Below are 24,721 nucleotides of genomic sequence, written 5' to 3' on the forward strand. Positions count from 1 at the left end.
ATGGCTTTGTCAGTATTCCAATGTACCCAACCCCCCACCTCCAATGTACAGCCCCACCCAAGCGTTTATCGCTTTTCTGGTCAAGCATGACCGACAGTTGTAGAGTGAAACGGGAGGGAGAACAGGGGAAGACATTCGGCAAATGACGGCGGGTCCGGGAATCGAACTCGGAGTCAACCAGAACCGTGACGCAGCACGGCTCCTCCCGACGCAGAAATAGCGCCGAGATACGCGGTGAGCTACTGGAGCTCCCCCCAATGTACAGTTTCTATGTCAAATGTAGGTCAGTATTCCAATGTAGTGTCCCCCCCCCCCCTCCAATGTACAGCCCCACCCCACCTACCCAACCTCCCCCAATGCACAGTTTCTATGTCAAATGTATATACACTCTTTTTCTGGATTTTTTTAGTATCACAAACAGTACTGTATTTGAAAATCTGGTATGTCATAAATGTATAGATGTAGCAGTACTGTCTATCTGTATGTTGTGTGTGTCATATGATGAATTGAAAATGGAGGACCCTGATGGAAACAAGACGAAAGTCTTTCTCAGGTCTGCATCCTCTTAACAATTGTATGTATTGAGCTGTACTGTACTGTACCCATTCTGCAATCTGTTAATAAACTTTTCAATCAATCAATCAATCACACATTCTGCAACCCACACTGCACACACACTGGACCCCACACTGCACACATTCTGCAACCCACACTGCACACATTCTGCAACCCACACTGCACACATTCTGCAACCCACACTGCACACATTCTGCAACCCACACTGCACACATTCTGCAACCCACACTGCACACATTCTGCAACCCAAACTGCACACGCTGGACCCCAGACTTTCCAACAGACGAATACCTTTCAACTGGAGACATCAACGCAATAATTAATTCCAATGGACTGCACATAATTAATTTGAACATTAATAGCCTAAGACCAAAACTGGCTGAAATTAGACAAATGTTTCTAAACGGTAAGGCCAACATCTTGTGTTTCTCTGAGACAAAACTTGATGAGTCAATCAAAGACCCTGAGGTGGAAATAGAAAACTATTCAATCGTCAGAAATGATAGAAACAAGTATGGAGGTGGTGTCTGCATGTTTATACACAAAGATACCAAATTCATTACCCGTACTGACCTGAATCATGATGCAATTGAAACTGTATGGGTTGAAATTATGTTCAAAAGGGCTAAAACTGTACTAGTCGGCACCATCTACAGACCTCCAGAGCAGAGTGGCTTTTATGATACACTTTTTAAACAGTGCTTAGCTGGGGTGGAAGATGTAGAGAAAATTCTTATTGGGGACTGGAACACGGATATGCGACGAAAAGAAGCACCTGTCTTCAAGTCCTTCAGTAGGTTTTGTGATCTGCACAGTCAGCTAATTACCCAACCCACAAGGGTGTGTGATTCAACGCAAACTACCATTGATCTCATTCTGACCTCTGACAAGTCCAGCATCTCCAATAAAGGGGTTATAGTATGCAGGTTAACACTTTCTATGCCACGAGGTGGCGCCAGAGTTAGCGCTTCAATGCCACCATCCACTTTAATGTTATCGTTAATATCGCCTAATCTATGTTTTAAATTATGGCTATGTGTCTAATCTGCCCGTCGCTTATCAAAGAATCCTTTTCCAGTCAGTGCTGTCAAGGCAGATTGGTTTTTTATCGCTTCATTTCCGTTTGAGAGCATTTTGAAAAGCACCCGTTTTGAGGTAAAAAACAGTCCATTCTGGGGCATTCTATGATAATCGTCTTTTACTGGAATATTCCAGAACGTTGATATTTGTCGGCCTATTTATGAATCGTTTTCAAATAAACGCTAGATGATCAATATTATACATACACGCATTATAATATTATACATACACTGATAATAGCCATGTTCATTTCCTCATGGATTTTTTCAGTAAAACCGATAGAGCCCATTTCACAAAACAGCCTATATCTTCATCAAAATGAGTCTGATTATCCTAACACTGATAACATAGATTCCTTACCTGACATCAGATGGTATCCAACTGGTATATTCCAATTCCTGATCACCATTCGAAAAAATCGATAAGTGTATAGATCCAATGTGTGTACAGTGTAACACATGATTCCGCTGGGCTGAGAGCCCCCTGAATGAACCCTGGTACTGCATGGGTGGACTGGAAAATTTGGAGTACAGGATTTTTTCCCCCATCCATTTTCATTGAGTCCATTCCAAAATCCCTTATGTCATCTTGGAGACGATATGGGGAGCTTTTTTCCACATCTGATCGCCGGCGGCACTCGGGTATACTAGGGTAGGCTCGCGTGATGCAATATGATTTCAGATCGCTAAAAAAATAAATAATAATAATTCAGAGAAATCTCGTGAGTGGCTTTCAACGAGATATTAATAATTCCGAGAATACTCGTGAGTGGCAGTGAAAGTGTTAAGCAATAATTGTATGATATTCTGTACTCGCAAAAAGCTAAAACAAAAGGCCGGCTGTCACAAAACAGTCACATCTAGGGACCTTAAAACCTATTCTAGTGAGGCCTTTAACCAAGAACTGGAGAGCCTGGACTGGTCAGATGAGCTCAGTGGTACACTAGTTGAAGAAACATGGCTTGGCTTCAAAAGAAAATTCTCATCAATACTAAACAACATGGCCCCCCTGAGAACCACCAGGGTTAAAAATCGCGCTGAGCCATGGATGTATTCGGACATACTGACCGCTATGAAAACCAGAAACAAAAACTCTGAACTTCATAAAAGTCAGTCAAAGCTTGCCAAAAGCTTCAACAGTGATCTCCAAGCCCACTTGGTTAAACTCAGACAACAACGAAACAGGCTAATAAATTATGTAAATACCATGATCAAACCTGCAATATTTTTTTTGTCAATGATAAAACTGAGGAAAACAAAAACAAACCCTGTGAGCTTTGGAAATTACTCAACAACCAACTAGGCTGCAGTAAGAAACTGAAAACCAGATTTACAAACATCAACATTAACACATTCTGTGCCAAAAACGGAAAATTACGTGTTTGCTCGACAAGCGTTGAGTGCCAAAAACGAGATATTACGTTTTTGGATCGTTTGATCTTTTTACTTTGATCCCCGCTCTACAGACTTGCCCGGAGCGATCTGCATCATTTTGGAACACTCACATACACTAGAACGGCAATGCCGATCGACTATCACCAGGTGGCAGTATCGTCCGTGTCTGAACTGCAATGGCTTGGGGTTGATACACAGCCTCACTTTGTTTTTCTTGGTAGTGGCCCCTCCTCCTGCTGGAACATAAATTCACATTGATCGCCTCGAAATTCCGTTGCCTAAGCGTATTTGACCATCGAAACGTGTATAGACATATACACTGGTAATCGTGATGACGATGCGATCACTTGGAATTATTCTTTTTGGAATACCTTCTGGCTAAGGCAAGGTACATTCTATGTCTATTTTACAGAATCTGAAACGTGTTTTTCTAACGATCACAGTTCTGTGTTTCACCGGCCGAAAAACATGCTCGGCAAACACGATCACAGTTTTGAGTTAACCTACATGTCATATACCTTTGATTTGGGAGTATTTGGGGTTTGAGGGGATCAACCAAAACGGTTTGGGCTTGCCCAGCGTCTCCGTCATTCGTGGCGAGCGCCTTGCCCACTACGCCACGTAGCCGCCCTACCACAACACTGGTTAATAAACTACCCTCCCACTCTGGGCATTTTGGTGTAGAACACATCCTAGCCTTCTACAAAAACCTAGGTGTTCACAAAGATGATTTCAAAGTCAAAGTCAAAGTCAGCTTTATTGTCACTTCTCGTAATGTGCAAGACATACAGAGAAATTAAATTGCGTTTCCCCTTCTCACAGTGTATATAAAAAAGATCTAATATAAACATAAAGTAACATATGGGACACAATGTACACACAATATACAGTGTGTTCTGGGTTCAAACTTGTAATGGTAACAACTGATGAGGTGTTAAAAAAAACTGAGCGCCCTCCAACCTAACAAGGCCACTGGCCATGACAACATCCCCTCTAAATTCCTCAGAGACTCAGCAGCCGCCATCACCCCAATCATCACCCACATAATAAACCTCTCCATAAAACAGGGACATGTCCCCAAAGATAAAAAAATTGCGAGAGTGACCCCCCCTGCACAAAAAAGGCAGCAAATTAGACCCAGGCAACTACCGCCCTGTTTCTATTCTTACCTCCACCTCGAAAGTTATGGAAAAAGAATTCTACGAACAGGTCGAAAAGTACCTTGCCGAAAAAAAAGCTAATCTACGAATTCCAATCTGGCTTCAGAACATCCCACTCCACTGACACATGCCTTCTATATTTGAACGACCACATCAAACACGAGGTGGACGCGGGCAAATACTGCGACATGGTCATGATGGACCTCCAAAAGGCTTTCGACACCGTCAATCACTCCATTCTGAGTGCCTGTTCATTGATATCGCGTTCAGAGCGAGAGAACGCTGGCGCTGTCTGTTCGCCGCTTCTCCTCTGAAACTAACTGTAGTATTGTAATATTGAGCTTTTATGCATGCTGTTAACAGGTGTGGTTCTTTTAGCTACAATACCGTCTGTCTCAGCTATCGAGTCGGACTCCATTGAGCTGGTGGTTGTCTGTACCTACCTGCTTCCACTGTAACTCTAACCTGTAGTGGCACAACTCAGGACAACATATCTTCCTCTCAGACTAACTGTAACTCTAACCTGGCAGAACTCAGGACAACATATCTTCCTCTCAGACTAACTGTAACTCTAACCTGGCAGAACTCAGGACAACATATCTTCCTCTCAGACTAACTGTAACTCTAACCTGGCAGACCTCAGGACAACATATCTTCCTCTAAGACTAACTGTAACTCTAACCTGGCAGAACTCAGGACAACATATCTTCCTCTCAGACTAACTGTAACTCTAACCTGGCAGAACTCAGGACAACATATCTTCCTCTCAGACTAACTGTAACTCTAACCTGGCAGACCTCAGGACAACATATCTTCCTCTCAGACTAACTGTAACTATAACCTGGCAGAACTCAGGACAACATATCTTCCTCTAAGACTAACTGTAACTCTAACCTGGCAGACCTCAGGACAACATATCTTCCTCTCAGACTAACTGTAACTCTAACCTGGCAGACCTCAGGACAACATATCTTCCTCTCAGACTAACTGTAACTCTAACCTGGCAGACCTCAGGACAACATATCTTCCTCTAAGACTAACTGTAACTCTAACCTGGCAGACCTCAGGACAACATATCTTCCTCTCAGACTAACTGTAACTCTAACCTGGCAGACCTCAGGACAACATATCTTCCTCTAAGACTAACTGTAACTCTAACCTGGCAGAACTCAGGACAACATACCGTCTCTATAGGAGTGGCTGCCGGAGGAGAACTTCTTGCGGTGTGTGCGTGCGTAGTCCTGCAGATTGGGGGCGCTAGAGGACCCGCCCAGCACCGTGGTACTGAAGAGACCGGCACACTGGGAGCCTGTAGGGAGGAGGGGGAAGGGGGGTTAGTCGGTAAAGCACAGTATGCAAAAACTCTACCAACAACACTCTATCAGTCCTCTACTAACAACTCTATCAGTCCTCTACTAACAACTCTATCAGTCCTCTACTAACAACTCTATCAGTCCTCTACTAACAACTATCAGTCCTCTACTAACAACACTATCAGTCCTCTACTAACAACTCTATCAGTCCTCTACTAACAACTCTATCAGTCCTCTACTAACAACTCTATCAGTCCTCTACTAACAACTCTATCAGTCCTCTACTAACAACTCTATCAGTCCTCTACTAACAACTCTATCAGTCCTCTACTAACAACTCTATCAGTCCTCTACTAACAACTCTATCAGTCCTCTACTAACAACACTATCAGTCCTCTACTAACAACTCTATCAGTCCTCTACTAACAACTCTATCAGTCCTCTACTAACAACTCTATCAGTCCTCTACTAACAACTCTATCAGTCCTCTACTAACAACTCTATCAGTCCTCTACTAACAACTCTATCAGTCCTCTACTAACAACTCTATCAGTCCTCTACAACTAACTCTATCAGTCCTCTACTAACAACTCTATCAGTCCTCTACTAACAACTCTATCAGTCCTCTACTAACAACACTCTATCAGTCCTCTACTAACAACTCTATCAGTCCTCTACTAACAACACTCTATCAGTCCTCTACTAACAACACTCTTATCAGTCCTCTACTAACAACTCTATGAGTCCTCTACTAACAACACTCTATCAGTCCTCTACTAACAACTCTATCAGTCCTCTACTAACAACACTATCAGTCCTCTACTACTAACTATATCAGTCCTCTACTAACAACACTATCAGTCCTCTACTAACAACTCTATCAGTCCTCTACTAACAACTATCAGTCCTCTACTAACAACTATCAGTCCTCTACTAACAACTATCAGTCCTCTACTAACAACTCTATCAGTCCTCTACTAACAACTCTATCAGTCCTCTACTAACAACTCTATCAGTCCTCTACTAACAACTCTATCAGTCCTCTACTAACACCACTATCAGTCCTCTATTAACAACTCTATCAGTCCTCTACTAACAACACTATCAGTCCTCTACTAACAACACTATCAGTCCTCTACTAACACCACTATCAGTCCTCTATTAACAACACTATCAGTCATCTACTAACAACACTATCAGTCCTCTACTAACAACTCTATCAGTCCTCTACAACTAACTCTATCAGTCCTCTACAACTAACTCTATCAGGCCTCTACTAACAACACTATCAGTCCTCTACTAACAACTATATCAGTCCTCTACTAACAACTCTATCAGGCCTCTACTAACAACACTATCAGTCCTCTACTAACAACTATATCAGTCCTCTACTAACAACTCTATCAGGCCTCTACTAACAACACTATCAGTCCTAAAAAAGTAAGTCAAGCCAAATAAAAAGTACATGAATATAATTGCTTTGTGGTAAATTCTTCTTCCCTAGATTATAGCAATATAATGAGTAATCTGAGAGGGATTAGGTCAATCTAATCAGTAATCTGAGAAGGATTACAGTAATATAATGAGTAATATGAGAGGGATTAGGTTAATCTAATCAGCAATATGAGAAGGATTACCGTAATATAATCAGTAATTTGAGAGAGATAACAGAAATATAAACAGTAATCTGAGAGGGATTATAGTAATCTACTCAGTAATATGAGAGGTACAGTCATATAAACAGTAATCTGAGAGGGATTACCTACCCAGCCCACTCTGTTTCATGTCAGGAGACTGTCGAGAGCAAGTAGGAAACAGACGGTAGCTAGCTGCCTTGGAAGACGATGTCTCCGATAGAACCTGAGGACGGACACACACACACCAGTGGGTCTTATAGGTATATGACACTGGCCTGGGTCTTATAGTATCTTATAGGCAGTGTTTCCCACAGGATTTTGTGAGACTGTGGTGGGTGAACCTCGGCCCCTCTCGGGGGGTCCTGGGGCATGCCCCCCCCCCCCCCCCCCCCCCCCCCCCCCGGAACTTTTTTTTTTACATTTTAAACTTAAATGCATCAATCTGGTGCACTTTGAGAGCAAAATAAAGAGGCTAGATCTATGATGAACTTTGTGCTCAAAACACAAAATCGACTGGACTAGTGCTTCCCAATCCTCTCCTCGAAGCACCCCAGCCGTTCAATGTATTTGTTAAATTCCACCACCAGCACACCTGATTCAACTTAACTAGCCCTTTATTAGTTGAATCAAGGTGTGCTGGTGGTGGAATTTAACAAATACATGGAACGGCTGGGGTGCCTCGAGGAGAGGTTTGGGAACCACTGGACTAGAGCAGACATTTGAGCCATCAAAGAAATGAAGCAAAAGTGGTTACCTGTGTTGAACTGGTTTATTTTTTAGAAAATAAAAAAATATACTGGATTACTATTACGACTACTACCACTGCCAATACTACTGATTATATTTTTTGGCCACTGAACTTAGAAGCAGGCCAGGCCAGTGTTTCTAGTTGCAGCAGCGCAATAGTTAGATAACCTAGGTGGGGAACAACCAGGAGATCAATTTTATATAACAATTTATCTATAAGTCTTGACAGACACAACCATTCCACCAGACATGCTTCTACACGAGGTTTTACACTTCCAAAAGTGAGGTCGAATGCAATGAAGCGAACTGTCATGTTCCGTGGTATGCAGGAATGGAACTCTCTTCCCAGACATGTTAAGCAGGAGAATAGTAAATGTCGTTTCAAAATCGTGGTAAAACAACATTTTCAACCAAAGAAATTGACATTCCCTAATAGATAGTGTGTACGTAAATGAAAATGTATGTGTCTGATAAAGAGATAGGTATATATGGATGAAAAGGCATGTGTCTGATAGGGATATATTATTAAAATATTGTATAATTGGCTGATATGAACATAGATAATGTATGTAAAAGCTAAATAGTATATTATGCTGTATTGTATTATGAATTAATTATGAGTAGGTATTATTGTATTGTATTATGAATTCATAAGGCGTATATATTGTTGTATTGTATTATGAATTTGATTAGGGTTTTTATTGTTGTTTTAATTGTCTGTATGACATGTAAATGTTGTGAGTGTATAAGTCTGTAACTGTATTTTATGTGTTATGGACCCCAGGAAGAATAGCCCCAGCACTGCTGTGGCTAATGGGGATCCAAATAAACTTAAACTGCAACTCACATAAGTTTGATCTCAAGTGACTACCTGGTAAAATAAAGGTAAGGTAAAATAAAATAAAAATCTCTCTCTCTCTCTCTCTCTCTTGCTCTCACACACACACAACGGGAGCCGCATGTGATTGGTGGAGGCGGGACCCTTACAAAAAACTGTTGTTGCTAATCATTGACACATGCTAGCCTGTAATAATCCCCCCCAGAAAAATCTACTTTGCATTTGATATATTGCAAATATACTGTATGCCATCACACACCAGAGCATGTGAGCGAAGCGAGGAGCGGAGCGGTGGATTTTGAAGTGAGCGCGGAGTGGGCTTTAAAATGGGTCAGAGTGACTCCGGAGCGAGAGCTGTCCTCCGCTCCGAGCCGCTCAGTGCACACGATCACACAGTGGTTTAAACTGACGTAATATACATGTAGTACAATGCCAAAGCAATAGGTGGCGATGTAGTTCAAACATGAAGGCCATTTTCAACCAATCAGAATGGTGAACGCGCTCACTACACATCCTGAACAGAAATGAAATACGCCATCTTTAAATCACCTCGGGACTCGGGTGAACTAGTATTTAGCAACATTTATTTTCAGCAAGAAACAAACAAAGTGCAATAAAAAAAAGGATACATTCACTGTGTTCTGCCTCATTTATTGATGAAACGAAACCAACATCAACACAATGTACCACCAAGAGCGGAGAGTTTAGTCTCACAAAAAGAGCGCTGACGTTGTTAGCTTACATGCTGCTAACGTGAATGGGATCTGCCAGTATAAACACTTAGCATTGCGGCTAGGCTAGCTACATTAGCATAGTGAAGCTAGTAGAATGGTTGCAAACGTTATTTAACAGATTTCAGAATGGGTACAATACAATACGGCTCAATACAAACAATTGTTAAGGGGATGCAGACTGTTGTAGTTTGGTCAAATCAAGCTAGAGCGGAGAGTTTAGTCTCACAAAAAGAGCGCTGACGTTGTTAGCTTACATGCTAACGTGAATGGGATCTGTCAGTATAAAAGCTTAGCATTGGGGCTAGGCTAGCTACATTAGCATAGTGAAGCTAGTAGAATGGTTGCAAACGTTATTTAACAGATTTCAGAATGGGTACAATACAATACGGCTCAATACAAACAATTGTTAAGGGGATGCAGACTGTTGTAGTTTGGTCAAATCAAGCTAGAGCGGAGAGTTTAGTCTCACAAAAAGAGCGCTGACGTTGTTAGCTTACATGCTAACGTGAATGGGATCTGCCAGTATAAAAGCTTAGCATTGCGGCTAGGCTAGCTACATTAGCATAGTGAAGCTAGTCGAATGGTTGCAAACGTTATTTAACAGATTTCAGACTGGGTACAATACAATACGGCTCAATACAAACAATTGTTAAGGGGAAGCAGACTGTTGTAGTTTGGTCAAATCAAGCTAGAGCGGAGAGTGTAGTCTCACAAAAAGAGCGCTGACGTTGTTAGCTTACATGCTAACGTGAATGGGATCTGCCAGTATAAAAGTGCAGACTGTTGTAGTTTGGTCAAATCACGCTAATTTACATCATGCTCCAATTTTTTTTTTTCTTTTTTTGCTGAGCGGGCCAGAGTGCTGAGCTCTTGATACGCAAATGAAGATGAGTGGTGAGCGAGCGTGGAGCGGCTTGGGGGGGGGGGCAACATGAGTGAATGAGAGCGGAACTAAGCCGTCCATAGTGAAGAGCGGATTTCTCTGCCTCTCCGCACCGCTCACATGCTCTGTCACACACACTGGCATTTAAAGGGTTAGAATTATAAAATGAATATGTGGTGTTATGATCAGGGTTGAAGTTGAATAAAAGATTGTATTTTTTTCAATCTGACATTACAAAAAAACTGAAAATCCATCAAAATCAGTGTTGTTGCTAATCATACATTATGCTAGCCTGTTTTTTTAACAATAATTTGTGATGCCATCACAAACACTGGCATTTAAAGGGTACAAATAAAAAATTCCTGCACCAGAATGCAGGAAATGAAGTCTTTGTAACAAAACATTTCCTGATGGGGGACCCCCAGACCCCCCGCTTAAAAAGTGGCCTGACTGGGGCTATATTTTGCACTATATTTCCTGGCCTGAATGATTTCCCCAGTCCGGCCCTGGTTAAAAGCCTCCAATGCTTATTAGTGTGTGTGCGTTTGAACGTTTGCATGTTTCAACCATACATTTCCATTTATAAAAAAAAAATAATAATAATAATAATTAGAATTAAAAAAAATATATTTCTTACCTCCTATAATAGTGGGGGTCGCGGCTCTCTGACACCGTTATTTGGGGGTCGCGGCCTGAAAAGTTTGGGAACCCCTGGTCTAGGTAATTAATGGGAAACACTGTATAGGTATATGACAGTGACACTGTATCTTATAGGTATAGGACACTGGCCTGGGTCTTTGTTTTGATTGCTGACATGTGGCTCTTGGCATCATCCTTTGATACTGATATGTTATTCTGATATCCTACTAGTATCAGTACCAGATAGAACTTGTGTCTTACCTCCATCGAGCCTGTCTTGCGGTTGCGGATGAGTGGCGACTTCCTGTGGATGCTGATTGGCTCAGATAATGGAACGGCCCGGTCAGTCTCGTCTCGTGTCAGGTCCTCCAGACTGCCGGGGTCAGTCTGTTTCTGCCCCTTCTGATTGGACAGAAAAGACTCCAAGAGTAAATCCATACAACTTCTGGACAAACCTTGGATATACAGAAAATATATCTATTAGGGCTGCACGATTTTGGGAAATAATCTAATTGCGATTTTTCAGACAGATATTGCGATTGCGATTAAATTAGCGATTATAATATATATATTTTTTAAGCAGCCCCACAGAGGTTTATTGTAAAATGCGGCTTGCATCTGGCCTACGCGGTGGGTCTTTTCGGGACACAGAGCCTGAAAATGTTTCTTTTTACCTGGGAATCGATACCGGTACCCAACGGTACCTTTTTTTCTGTACTTTACTCTCCCTCTCTGAAGTCTAAACTTCACAACACACAATCTAAAACCCCTTACCTCCCTCTCCCAAACCGATCTTGTATCTCAATGGGACTTCCTGGTTAAATTTTTTTTTTTTTTTTTTTATCGATTAATCGTTCAGCACTAATATCTTTTTTTTCTTCCACTTTTTCTCCTTATTTTTCTATTTTTCTCCCATCCCAATTTCGCCTCGCCAATTCTCCTCTGTTCTCTACGATTCCTTGGTGTTCTGCTTGATGAATCCCTATCATGGAAACCTCATATCACAGCCATAACTACAAAAATGGCCAAGAGTATTGGTATTCTTGGAAAAACACGTCACTTGCTGAGCACCGAGGTTGCCACACTGTTAAAGGTTTACCCATATATCAATTACTGTAATTTAGTGTGGGGTAGTACTCATCAGACCAAACTTGAGCCCATATACCGTCTGCAGAAACAAGCTCTAAAAATAATCAGCTGTTAATAATCAATAGTTCAACGAAGTCATTCTTCTCAGCCTCTATTCCATAAGTTAGGTATACTCAGTGTTTATCAAGTGAATCATCTTCAGACTGGTTTATTTGTGCATAGTTCTTTAAACAGAGCCATTCCCCCTTTTTTCATGACATGTTTGCCCACAATCACCAAATTCATAATTACCCCACACGTAGTTCCTGTTTGCTTAGACCACCCTTTTCCCGCACTTCCCAATCTCAGTTTTGTTTGCTCTACCAAGGGTCAAAGCTGTGGAACTCTTTGCCTCCACATATTTTGTAATTTTCTTTTCTGAAGTTCAAAAGAGCACTGAAATCTCATCTCCTAGAGCACCAATATTTCCCAAATGGACTTCCTTTACAAACTGTGGTCTGATGGCTTGTTGTATTTTGTTATTGTATTTTCGTTTTTTTATTATATATTCTTCCTGTCATTAATTGTTTTCTCTATACCAGAAATCGTATGGCATGGGTGCCTGCTTCGGTGTCTATGTAGGCCAGCTTGTGTGTGTTTGTTTGTTGGGGGGGGGGTTATATTTTATCTTGATATAATGTAATTTTGCTTCCTGGTGAATGCCACATGCAAGCCCCTAGAGGATTTTTAGGCAATTCTCCTACACATCCCTTGTGGATTATATTGTATTATATATGTAATTGTTTTTATATGTGTAAATAAACAAACAAACAAACAAACAATCCCCACCCACCAGCTGTCCCACCCCTAACACTGCCAATTGTGTTAGTATGAACGACCAGCCAAGCTGGTAGCAACGCCGAGAGCTGGGCTCGAACCCAGCCACTTAGCCGCCCGTTCAGCACTAATATCTATCTATAAACTAACTGTCCCACTCTCTCTCTATATATATATATATATATATATATATATATATATATATATATATATATATATATATATATATATATATATATATATATATATATATATATATATATTATATATGTATTAATATTTTTCCAAACCTTTATTTATACTCAAAAGGCAACAGAGGTTTCCCTAATTTACAGTCACTTCGAGTTTAAATACAGAACAAAGTTATAATAAATAAAGCATAAAAATCACACAACAAATCAAATTAAAAACACAACAATAAGACAACAAGACAAGGGTAGACAGGAGGAGTTAAGGAGGTGTTACCTTAGAGGAGTTAAGGAGGTGTTACCTTAGAGGAGTTAACTCATTTAGCGCCAAACACGAGATCTCATTTTAGTTTAGATTTTCTCATACTAAGCACTCGCGCAGGCCTTGTGAGTGTGGATCGGACCTGCAATGATGATTGAATCCCACCAGGTGGCAGTACCGCCTACCTTATGAACATGCATGGGCCATCTTAGTGTGGGCGGCCCTACAGCCCCCAAACAACTAGGGACTCTACTAGCAGGTTGCAAGCAGCAGTGAGCAGGACTCGTTCGACAATGGCGATCGCCGCCTTAGAGCAAACTATTGGATATTATGAAAAAGACAAAATGGATTATATGGATGACGATTATGGACGATAAGGTGCGTTTCCACCAGACTATGTTGGACTATGTTGGACTCAGCACTTCTGGTAAATCATAAAAATACTATATTAGTCAAACCGGCCGATGAGGAAACCTATTCGGCTCCGTCTATAGTCTGGCCCGAGCAGACTATAGTATAGACGCAGAAGACAACAGATGAGGGCCACCTAACGTTATATGTATTGATCCTGTTCTGATTCAAGACACTTGGACTCGAAGCGAGAGTGGAGTACCTTCTAACAAAGGTAACGTCTACTTTACCTTACCGAACCCCATCCTAAAACATGCGTTTGTATGATCGCAGCGTCGGAAAACGACCCCCCTCCCCCGGCTTTGTGAAGAAACAAGGTCATGTGTTTTCCTTTGACCTCGCAATAATATAGGTTTCAGGCGAGCAGCCGCGAGATTTGCGCATACGCTGCACAAAACACACGTTATCTCACAATCTAGAAAACCAGCCTGGATTATTGTGAAACGGGGCGATGTTTAGCGTGGTATAGCGCACAAACGAAGGTATGTAGAAATTAACTGTTTTGTCCCTGTTGGAGTATAAATAGTGCCTGTCAAATGAGCCATACTATTGTCTCCATAGCTATAATATACGATGGGTCCGCAAACATCGTGAAAATGGTCAATACCGCTGGTGCCAGGGAGTAAAGATGGAAAAACAGAGTGGCAGTCAATGAGTTAAGGAGGAGTTACCTTAGAGGAGGCAGGGTTAAGGAGGAGTTACCTCAGAGGAGGCGGGGTTAAGGAGGAGTTACCTCAGATGAGGCGGGGTTAAGGAGGAGTTACCTCATAGGAGGCGGGGTTAAGGAGGAGTTACCTCAGAGGAGGCGGGGTTAAGGAGGTGTTACCTCAGAGGAGGCAGGGTTAAGGCGGTGTTACCTCAGAGGAGGCGGGTCTGAAGCCACAGCCTGTGGGGGCGACAGCGTGCTCCTCCTCCTCGACTCCTTTGACTCCCGGGCTGAAGTGGAGCTCCACGTGGAAGCGCTCCTCTGACGAGGGATCCTGAGGAGCAGCCAGACAGGAGGTTCAAACTCTATCATCTCCTCAGATAGAGAGATAGATATAAACCTGCTTGATTATCTCCCCAAATAGCATGCAAGTTGGACAAAGTGGGTATGTCTGGAAAGAAGAGGCTTGTGGGTACCTATAAAACCAATGTTCACTCTGATATATTCATGTGAACGGCCAAGGGACCTTTTGGAAGATGAGCATGGCAGTTTTTTCTAGGCGAAAATTGAACATAATTTTGAATCATTGCCTATTAAAACCCCCTTCCCAACTGTTGATTCCCAAAATTATACCAATGGAAAGCTTAGCTTCTCTAGTTTACAGGGATACCAATACCTTTGTGTTCGCTCAAATATTGAGCGCGCTATAGACCAAGATATTTATTAATGGGCAAAACCTTGATTTTACATGGCGGCCATCTTGAAATCCATCATGATGACGTGGCCCCTACCCCAAAATGAAAGCTATGATGATGAGGAACACGTAGGACAAATTTGGTGCTTTTGTCCGGCGCATCGATTTTTTTGTGCTAAGCCACCGCACTAATAGATAGATAGATAAGATAGATAGATAGATAGATAGATAGATAGATAGATAGATAGATAGATAGATAGATAGATAGATAGATAGATAGATAGATAGATAGATAGATAGATAGATAGATCAGCACTGTATCCTGAAGACCAACCAGACAGAAGATTAAAACAGTATCATCTCATCAGATTGATAGATCAGCACTGGACAGTGCCCAACATTTCAAGTCATACTTTTTTCCTCTGTGTGGGCTGAACTGGACAGGAACTGGAGGTAGGGCAGGGCGATATGGCCTAAATATGATATCACGATATTTTCTGACCTTTCGGCGATACACGATACACATCACGATGTTTTTCTTTTTCCCCCCAAACAATTCATTATGAGGCTTACCAGTATTTGAGTTTGCAAGCTAACATTAAAGACAAAATAAAATACCCATGCATTGCATATTTTTATATTATATATTAGATTTAGATTATTGGATTATTAGATTATATATTGCATATATTTAGCAATGAGATATTATATGATTTAGATATGAAATATGATGAATTGAAAATGGGGGACCCTAATGTAAACAAGACGAAAGTCTTTCTCTGGTCTGCATCCTCTTAACAATTGTATGTATTGAGCTGTACTGTACCCATTCTGCAATATGTTAATAAAGTTTTAAATCAATCAATCAATCAATCAATAGCATTTTAATGAAACTACTGTATATTTGTATGTCTCTAAATGTTTTGATGAATTGAAAATGGAGGACCCTTGTGTAAAAAAGCCGAAAGTATTTTTCTGGTCTTCATCCTCCAGTCCACTGTTGTTGTATTGAGCTTTATACAACGGCATGCAAATTTCTCGATTCTGATTGGCTGAAACAGTCATTTTACACGTCTTTATTGGCAACAATTCCACGCTGCTGGCCCAGGACCCGCCCACAACCGAACCACATCACTCCGCCGGATCACAAGAAGGTGGACAATAATCTTTACAAATGGATATGTTGATAGCGACTAAACGACTAAATATCAAGCGATTCTGTCACAGCGAATGTCTTAGGCCCCGTTTAGACGAGCGTTTTGTGAACAGAAACCGCAAAAGTCATCTTGCGGTTTCACTTTTAATTTTACGTTTAGACGAGCGTTTTGGAGTGGAATTCTCCGTGCAGACGACGCTGTAATGACGGAGACCCGCTGTCACACGATTGGCGCATATGTCACATGACGTGCTGTGAAGACCCGCCCTACTCTGCCTCTGATTCGCAGACTGTGGATGGGGAATGTGATTGCACCAAAGCAGAGTCACTCACAGACAGTGGGTCCACTCACGGAGTCTCACGCCGCGGGACAGATTCTTGTGTATTTAACCGTTTCACTGCCACACGACAGCCGGTTGTGTGATAGTAAGGGTTAACCTTCTGTCGTGTGGCAGTGAAAGGGTTAAAAGTACTGCCAATGTAGCCTTCAGGTGATCTCTGTTGATATAAGTCAGACATACTTGCTTTGTTTACGTCTCGGCTACTGGCGCATACCTGCTACCTGTGACGTAAGCAGTACGCGCGACCAGAGCCGTGACAACCATTTCGTCATCGTTTTAACAGATTTATACGTTTTGATAGTTTAGACGAGATCGCAAAGCTTTTGCGTTTCTAGGAATTCCACCCTGGAAGGTAGTCTCACTTTTTTGCGGTTTCACCCCGTAAAAACGCTGTTTCCGTATAAACGAAAGGCACATCAGCAAAAATATTTTTGCGGATTCACCTGCTAGCGTTTCCGTCTAAACGGGGCCTTAGTCGTTTAAACAATGTTGGATGATGTAATTGATGGGTCTTGAATCATTCTGTAACAAAAGAAAAATCGCGGATTGATTGATTGATTAATTTTCAAAAAAAATTTCAATTTTTTTTTCCTTTCGACTGTCAGCGCTCGCTCTAGTCTCCACCCACCGCCACACCCCCCCCCCCCCCCCCCTCCCCCACACACACACACACCCACACACACACACACACACACTCTGCCTGCAACGCGGGGGATAGTCAGAGAGCTGGGTGCTGCGCTGTTCTAAGTGAGCATGGCCTATTGAGTTGATTGATTGATTGATTGCTAATTTTATTACTGTACGCTTGGTTTCCAACTGGTTAAGTTTAGGCCCTCTACAGTAGGTTTAAAAAAATAAATAAAAGAATAGGGCGAAGAAAACGTTTTTTTCCTATAGGGCAAAGACAACTTTTTAATTTGTTTTACCTACTTTATATAGAAGCATCTAAGAATGAAGTTCTATGGAAAGTAGGTCTGCATTCCCTTAACAATTGTGTGTATTGAGCCGTACTGTATTGTACCCATTCTGCATCTGGTAATAAAATTTTCAATCAATCATTCCAATAATACACAGTTGGATGTGTTAGTTGGTTGGATGCACTTCAAGCTGCTTCCACATGAGGCAACTTCTCTCAATCATTCCAATAATACACAGTTGGATGTGTTAGTTTGGTTGGATGCACTTCAAGCTGCTTCCACATGGAGGCAACTTGTCTTTTTTGTAGTTGTGGGAACTACTTTTTCTGGCGGATGGTTTTTTCAATAAATCTTCGATTAATGTGTGTTTATTGTATAGAAATAAGGTTGGATGAATCTGGCAGTTGTATAAAAGCTTTACACCACTTGCAGTCGTGATTTGTGAACAATAAACTATGCCTAGGGGGGTCTAACGACCACCCCTAGGCATGGTTTATTGTTCACAAACCACTCCTGCGTGTGATGTAATGCTTAAGTACTGTATTGTACCCATTCTGCAATCTGTTAATAAAGTTTTCATTCATTCAGACGGCAAACAGAATAATTTTGATTGACAGTCGAGTCTGCCAATTACGTCACACCGCTTGCACCCGCCCTGCTGTTCTTAGCACCAATCGGCAAGCGCGTATACATTTTTTACTTCCGCTATGTCCGCCATTGATTTTGACGAGAGCTCAACAACAACAACAACGTTAACTCCCCGCGGCCGACGTTTAGCTTTTAGCTCCGCAGGATGACTAAACGAGGCATAATGATTTTACTGCAACGAATGTTATAATAAAAGCCTTTCCATACATCTGTCTGATTGAAAACTTTATAAACAGACCGCAGAATGGGCACAACTCAGCACAGGCTGAGATATGAACGAGTAATGCTTGCTATCTATCTCTGTCGTCCTCGGACGTTGCTATGTTCGGGTAAATACGCTAATGTTATTGAACGTATAACTATATAACGTTAATGCCACAAAACGAATGCCTTTGTTAACACTATGATCGCCGGGAACGAGTTTTCACGTCATTCAGAGCCATGCTCATTCTGCCGAAGACGCCGTAACTCGTCTTTGATGTCAATATTTCAAAAATCTGTCATCGAAATCATATTTCCTTTCCGGAGCCCTGAGACACAGTGCTGATCTCCTCTCAACTCTCTAGCGGTTCAAGAGCGCCATCTGGTGGCCGATCGGCAGATTGCCAACCGGATATTAACCTTTGAACCGGTAGTACTCATCCAAATGTGGTCCGGCCACTCTCTATAGCTCAGCACTGTGTCTCAGGGCTCCGGAAAGGAAATATGATTTGAAACACTGGATAATAGATCGCTCGCCCTAACTCAATAAACAACGTTATTTGGACGTATATACTATTATACAACCTGGAAATGGATCGGGCATTTCTACATCCCATAATAGAAAAAAATCTGTTCCACGCTCATCTGCCAGCGGCGCGAGGAAGCCACGGTAAGATTCAGCGTTATATTCTAACGTATTCTATACTAACTGATCTGATGAACATATGACCCACTCTGGATGAATCATCTAACGCTGCCCACGGAATTATAAACGATCCCCCGCCCATCCGGTCATCATCAGATGATGCGTAGAAACGTCTAGAACCACGTCCAGTTGAAACTTTTTATCTCGCACAGATTCCTACCAAACTGTATTTGATCATCAATATAATGCATTTAGGGCTATAAATCACGTTCTGAAGAAAGCTGCAGAAAACGATAAAAACATACTTATACTTTAGACCATATTTTAGTATGAATATGTGAATGAAAAAGTTTAACGTTGCTACACCCTGAACAATACATATAGGACATTGAATGGGCCATAATAATGGCAATGTAGCAATAGAATTAAAAAAGTTATAGCCCTGCAAAGAAGGGGAACTTCTCCATAGACAAATAGAGCTGGCGAGGGATGGTAAATTATGAATTTAACCCATGGCGATCAAAGTGTTAATCATAAGTAGTAACTTTGATGCAGTAGTGTGTGTGTGGGGGCGGCGTTGTTAAAAAGTGTGGACCAGATTGACGCAACACAATCCTCTTGGGCAAAACATCACGATATCCACGATACATTTAAAAAGTGTATCGTTAATGAACTGTACCCGATATTTATATAATATCGTCATATCGCCCAACCCTATCTGTAGGTAGGTATTACCTCAGAGGAGGGGTTAAGGAGGTAGGTAGGTAGGTATTACCTCAGAGGAGGGGTTAAGGAGGTAGGTAGGTAGGTATTACCTCAGAGGAGGGGTTAAGGAGGTAGGTAGGTAGGGAGGTATTACCTCAGAGGAGGGGTTAAGGAGGTAGGTAGGTAGGTATTACCTTAGAGGAGGGGTTAAGGAGGTAGGTAGGTAGGGAGGTATTACCTCAGGGGAGGGGTTAAGGAGGTAGGAAGGTAGGTATTACCTCAGAGGAGGGGTTAAGGAGGTAGGTAGGTAGGTAGGTATTACCTCAGAGGAGGGGTTAAGGAGGTAGGCAGGTAGGTAGGTATTACCTTAGAGGAGGGGTTAAGGAGGTAGGTAGGTAGGTAGGTAGGTATTACCTCAGAGGAGGGGTTAAGGAGGTAGGTAGGTAGGTAGGTATTACCTCAGAGGAGGGGTTAAGGAGGTAGGTAGGTAGGTAGGTAGGTATTACCTTAGAGGAGGGGTTAAGGAGGTAGGTAGGTAGGTAGGTAGGTATTACCTCAGAGGAGGGGTTAAGGAGGGAGGTAGGTAGGTAGGTATTACCTCAGAGGAGGGGTTAAGGAGGTAGGTAGGTAGGTAGGTATTACCTCAGAGGAGGGGTTAAGGAGGTAGGTAGGTAGGTACCTTGGTGTTATCCTCATAGAGCATGATGACAATCTGAGTCATGTAGTTGAGTTCTGACACAGCGCTCAGGTAGTCCATGGCCCGCCTCCACTGCTCATCCTGATCCTCCTGCACGCACACACACACACACACACACACACACACACACACACACACACACACACACACACACACACACACACACACACACACACACACACACACACACACACACACACACACACACACACACACACACACACACACACACACACACACACACACACACACACACACACACACACACACACACACACACACACACACACACACATAAGGGTTAGGTAGGGCTGGGTTAGGGTTAGGTTTTTATTTTATTTTATTTATACTCAATTGAGCTCTGAGGTGAGGCCACCTCATTTACAGAACTGCTGAGTGTACAACAAGATAAAACAACAAAACAATGTGCAGTGCAATCAGTTAAAAACAGTTACAACATGAATCATTTAGAAATGAAATCAGACATTTAAATTCCCTAAGCAAGGGAATGTTCTGAAGGTCCAGATTGATTATTGGACTCGGTTCAACAGAAGTCAGTGGTAGATTGGGCTATCACCTAAAGTCCACATTTATTATTTTCCATACCTTATATGTTGTTTATTTGTATAAGAGAGATATATTTACACTGTTTTATTTACCTGAGAGTATTTTTATTATTCGCCCTTTTCATGTGTCCTTTTATCGCGCTGTAGACAGCGCGAGCCCACGCACCTGCGTATTGTACGTAAATGCCCAGTGTGTTGGTGCGGGAGAAAAAAGGCTACAGTGTGTACTTTACGTGAGAGCAGGTCTTGCTAGTGAGCTGTAATTGGAAACGGTATCGTAATATAGTTTAGGGAGAAGTGGAGTAACGTACTCCGACATAGATCTGCCGACGTGCAGATAATAACGGACGGTGGAGAGACGTTGTGTCTGGATTCAGCTAGCTACCGAGGACTGTGTGCTGGTTAGCTCTAGCATAAAGGGCTAGCTAGCTATATTTTTTTTATCCACCTTTTCTCCTTATTTTTCTATTTTTCTCCCATCCCAATTTCGTGTTTCCAATTCTCCCCTCCCCTGTCTTGAACGTTGCTCGACTATGCCCCCCACTGGCCGGTTGTAGGGAGGATAGAAGCCTTGCATCACGTGTCCCCTCCGCGTGTAGCATAATGCCAGCGGAAGAGTGCAAGAGCGCTTCCGCGTTCTTCGCCGCGCATGCGCATGAGGTCCTCGCTTAGTTCAGACGCCCCATTCAACACGGTGAATCCCAAACTCGAAACTCCGTTAAGCTCCAGAGAGAGAGGCTGAAAACCGCCAGTTCTTGCCCGACAGATGGGAGCCGAATCGCGGATCCGAGTTTTCTGATGAATAGCCCCAAAACATGGAGGTTGCGAACGGCGCCGGCTTCGCTGACCAGAGCTCTCTCAGATTCAAAGTTTTAATCGCAGCCTGGAACATACATGTTTCGGAACCAATGTGTAACTAGACAGTTACGGTCAATAGGATTCCCAAATCATATTCAGAAAGTATCACAGAGACTTCTATTGACCGCGGAATTAGTTATTATTAGTAAGACACAACATTTCCGTAGTAATTGACCACCAGACTCTTTCTCTTAAGGCATTAACTGGGTTAATTAATATAAATGTTATATTGTAACTGTCTAGTTACACATTGGTTCCGAAACATGCATGTTCCAGGCTGCGATTAAAACTTTGAATCTGAGAGAGCTCTGGTCAGCGAAGCCGGCGCCGTTCACGACCTCCATGTTTTGGGGCTATTCATCAGAAAACTCGGATCCGCGATTCGGCTCCCATCCGTCGGGCAAGAACTGGCGGTTTTCAGCCTCTCTCTCTGGAGCTTAACGGAGTTTCAAGTTTGGGATTCACCGTGTTGAATGGGGCGTCTGAACTAAGCGAGGACCTCATGCGCATGCGCGGCGAAGAATGCGGAAGCGCTCTTGCACTCTTCCGCTGGCATTATGCTACACGCGTCCCCTCCGGCACACGAGGAGGCAGCCTGTCACATCTTTTCACCTGCCAGCGCGGACTCTCAGTGGCGAGGTGTAACGTGTGGGAGGCTCACACTGCCCCCGACACTTCCTGTCTCTGCTGTGCAGGCGTCCCCCAACCGACCTGTAGGAGTCGCTGTCCACAACATCCAGATTACCACCCATCGACTTCCACCCGCTGGCTCTGCCGATTGAGCCAGTATGACGGCCGGTCCAAGCCGGAGGCAACGCTGACACCCGGATTCAATACCGGAGTCTCTTGCAATCTCCGCTGCGCCACCCAGCCGCCTAAGGGCTAGCTAGCTATTGAACCCGAAGCTCGGGCGTTCGGACTATAGGAACCCGGTCTGTACGAGACCCCCCCCTATCCAGCGACTACCCGACAGTCTCCCACGGGTCTGCATCAGTAGGAACTCCAGAGAACATCGTCTCCGTCCTCGTCTCTCTCCACCTGGCTATTCACCATCCCCCCCATCCAGAGCTCCAACGACCTGGCACCATTAGCTTTGGGACCCGTAATAATTCGGACATTTGTTGCACATAAATTGTATTAGTTTAGGGAAATCAATGTTATACAATGTTACATATGTGTTTTATGTTAAACATTAAATGTAATAATTACTCAACTTGGTACCCCTGTCCCCTCCCAGTTAACAGAGTGTCCGCCATCTTGTGTGTATTTACTATTGATTAAGTAATCGTTTAGCATTTGTCGGTCACATTATTTAATACAGTCAGGGTCGTGTAGCCCCTAAGCTACAGGGAAGGAAGAACTTCCAACTTTAACTTTGACTGGATGTCATTCCAGGACTTTGGGGCTGCATGAGAGAATGCTGTCCTGCCGAGTCCTGTACTAGTCTGGTATTTTAAATGTGATCCAGTTACTAGATCGTGTTTGATGGGCTGGAGCATTCCTGTCCAACAGGGCAGGTATATACAGTACGGTGGCTGTTTGCCGGTCAATGCCTTGAAAATGTAGAGCCGGCTTAGATAGAGCTGGGTTAGGTAGAGCTGGGTTAGGTAGAGCTGGGTTAGATAGAGCTGGGTTAGATAGAGCTGGGTTAGGTAGAGCTGGGTTAGATAGAGCTGGGTTAGGTAGAGCTGGGTTAGATAGAGCTGGGTTAGGGTTAGATGGAGCTGGGTTAGGTAGAGCTGGGTTAGGGTTAGATAGAGCTGGGTTAGGTAGAGCTGGGTTAGATAGAGCTGGGTTAGGGTTAGATAGAGCTGGGTTAGGTAGAGCTGGGTTAGGGTTAGATAGAGCTGGGTTAGGTAGAGCTGGGTTAGGTAGAGCTGGGTTAGGGTTAGATAGAGCTGGGTTAGATAGAGCTTGGTTAGGTAGAGCTGGGTTAGGTAGAGCTGGGTTAGGTAGAGCTGGGTTAGGGTTAGATAGAGCTGGGTTAGATAGAGCTGGGTTAGATAGAGCTGGGTTAGATAGAGCTTGGTTAGGTAGAGCTGGGTTAGGTAGAGCTGGGTTAGGTAGAGCTGGGTTAGGTAGAGCTGGGTTAGGGTTAGATAGAGCTGGGTTAGGTAGAGCTGGGTTAGGGTTAGATAGAGCTGGGTTAGATAGAGCTGGGTTAGGTAGAGCTGGGTTAGGTAGAGCTGGGTTAGATAGAGCTGGGTTAGATAGAGCTGGGTTAGATAGAGCTGGGTTAGATAGAGCTGGGTTAGGTAGAGCTGGGTTAGGGTTAGATAGAGCTGGGTTAGGTAGAGCTGGGTTAGATAGAGCTGGGTTAGATAGAGCTGGGTTAGATAGAGCTGGGTTAGGTAGAGCTGGGTTAGATAGAGCTGGGTTAGATAGAGCTGGGTTAGATAGAGCTGGATTAGATAGAGCTGGGTTAGATAGAGCTGGGTTAGATAGAGCTGGGTTAGGTAGAGCTGGGTTAGGGTTAGATAGAGCTGGGTTAGGGTTAGATAGAGCTGGGTTAGATAGAGCTGGGTTAGGTAGAGCTGGGTTAGGTAGAGCTGGGTTAGGTAGAGCTGGGTTAGATAGAGCTGGGTTAGGTAGAGCTGGGTTAGATAGAGCTGGGTTAGGTAGAGCTGGGTTAGGTAGAGCTGGGTTAGATAGAGCTGGGTTAGGTAGAGCTGGGTTAGATAGAGCTGGGTTAGATAGAGCTGGGTTAGATAGAGCTGGGTTAGATAGAGCTGGATTAGGTAGAGCTGGGTTAGGTAGAGCTGGGTTAGATAGAGCTGGATTAGATAGAGCTGGGTTAGATAGAGCTGGGTTAGGTAGAGCTGGGTTAGGTAGAGCTGGGTTAGGTAGAGCTGGGTTAGGTAGAGCTGGGTTAGATAGAG

General features: G+C 43.0%; 1 protein-coding gene across 3 annotated transcripts in view; it reads right to left on the minus strand.

The window, feature by feature from the left end:
* Positions 1–24,721, minus strand: part of ppip5k1a (diphosphoinositol pentakisphosphate kinase 1a) — a 134,479-nt gene that overhangs the window by 39,113 nt on the left and 70,645 nt on the right. For all 3 annotated transcript variants that reach the window (XM_084308948.1, XM_084308946.1, XM_084308947.1), the window contains exons 22-26: positions 20,401–20,508; positions 14,625–14,747; positions 11,263–11,403; positions 7,290–7,383; positions 5,394–5,519 (exon numbers count right to left, since the gene is read on the minus strand). In XM_084308948.1, coding sequence (XP_084165074.1) covers positions 5,394–5,519; positions 7,290–7,383; positions 11,263–11,403; positions 14,625–14,747; positions 20,401–20,508 — 592 coding nt within the window. The remainder of the gene's footprint in view (positions 1–5,393; positions 5,520–7,289; positions 7,384–11,262; positions 11,404–14,624; positions 14,748–20,400; positions 20,509–24,721) is intronic.

The sequence above is a fragment of the Notolepis coatsorum genome, assembly GCF_963971535.1.
Source record: "Notolepis coatsorum genome assembly, chromosome: 2".
Taxonomy (NCBI): domain Eukaryota; kingdom Metazoa; phylum Chordata; class Actinopteri; order Aulopiformes; family Paralepididae; genus Notolepis; species Notolepis coatsorum.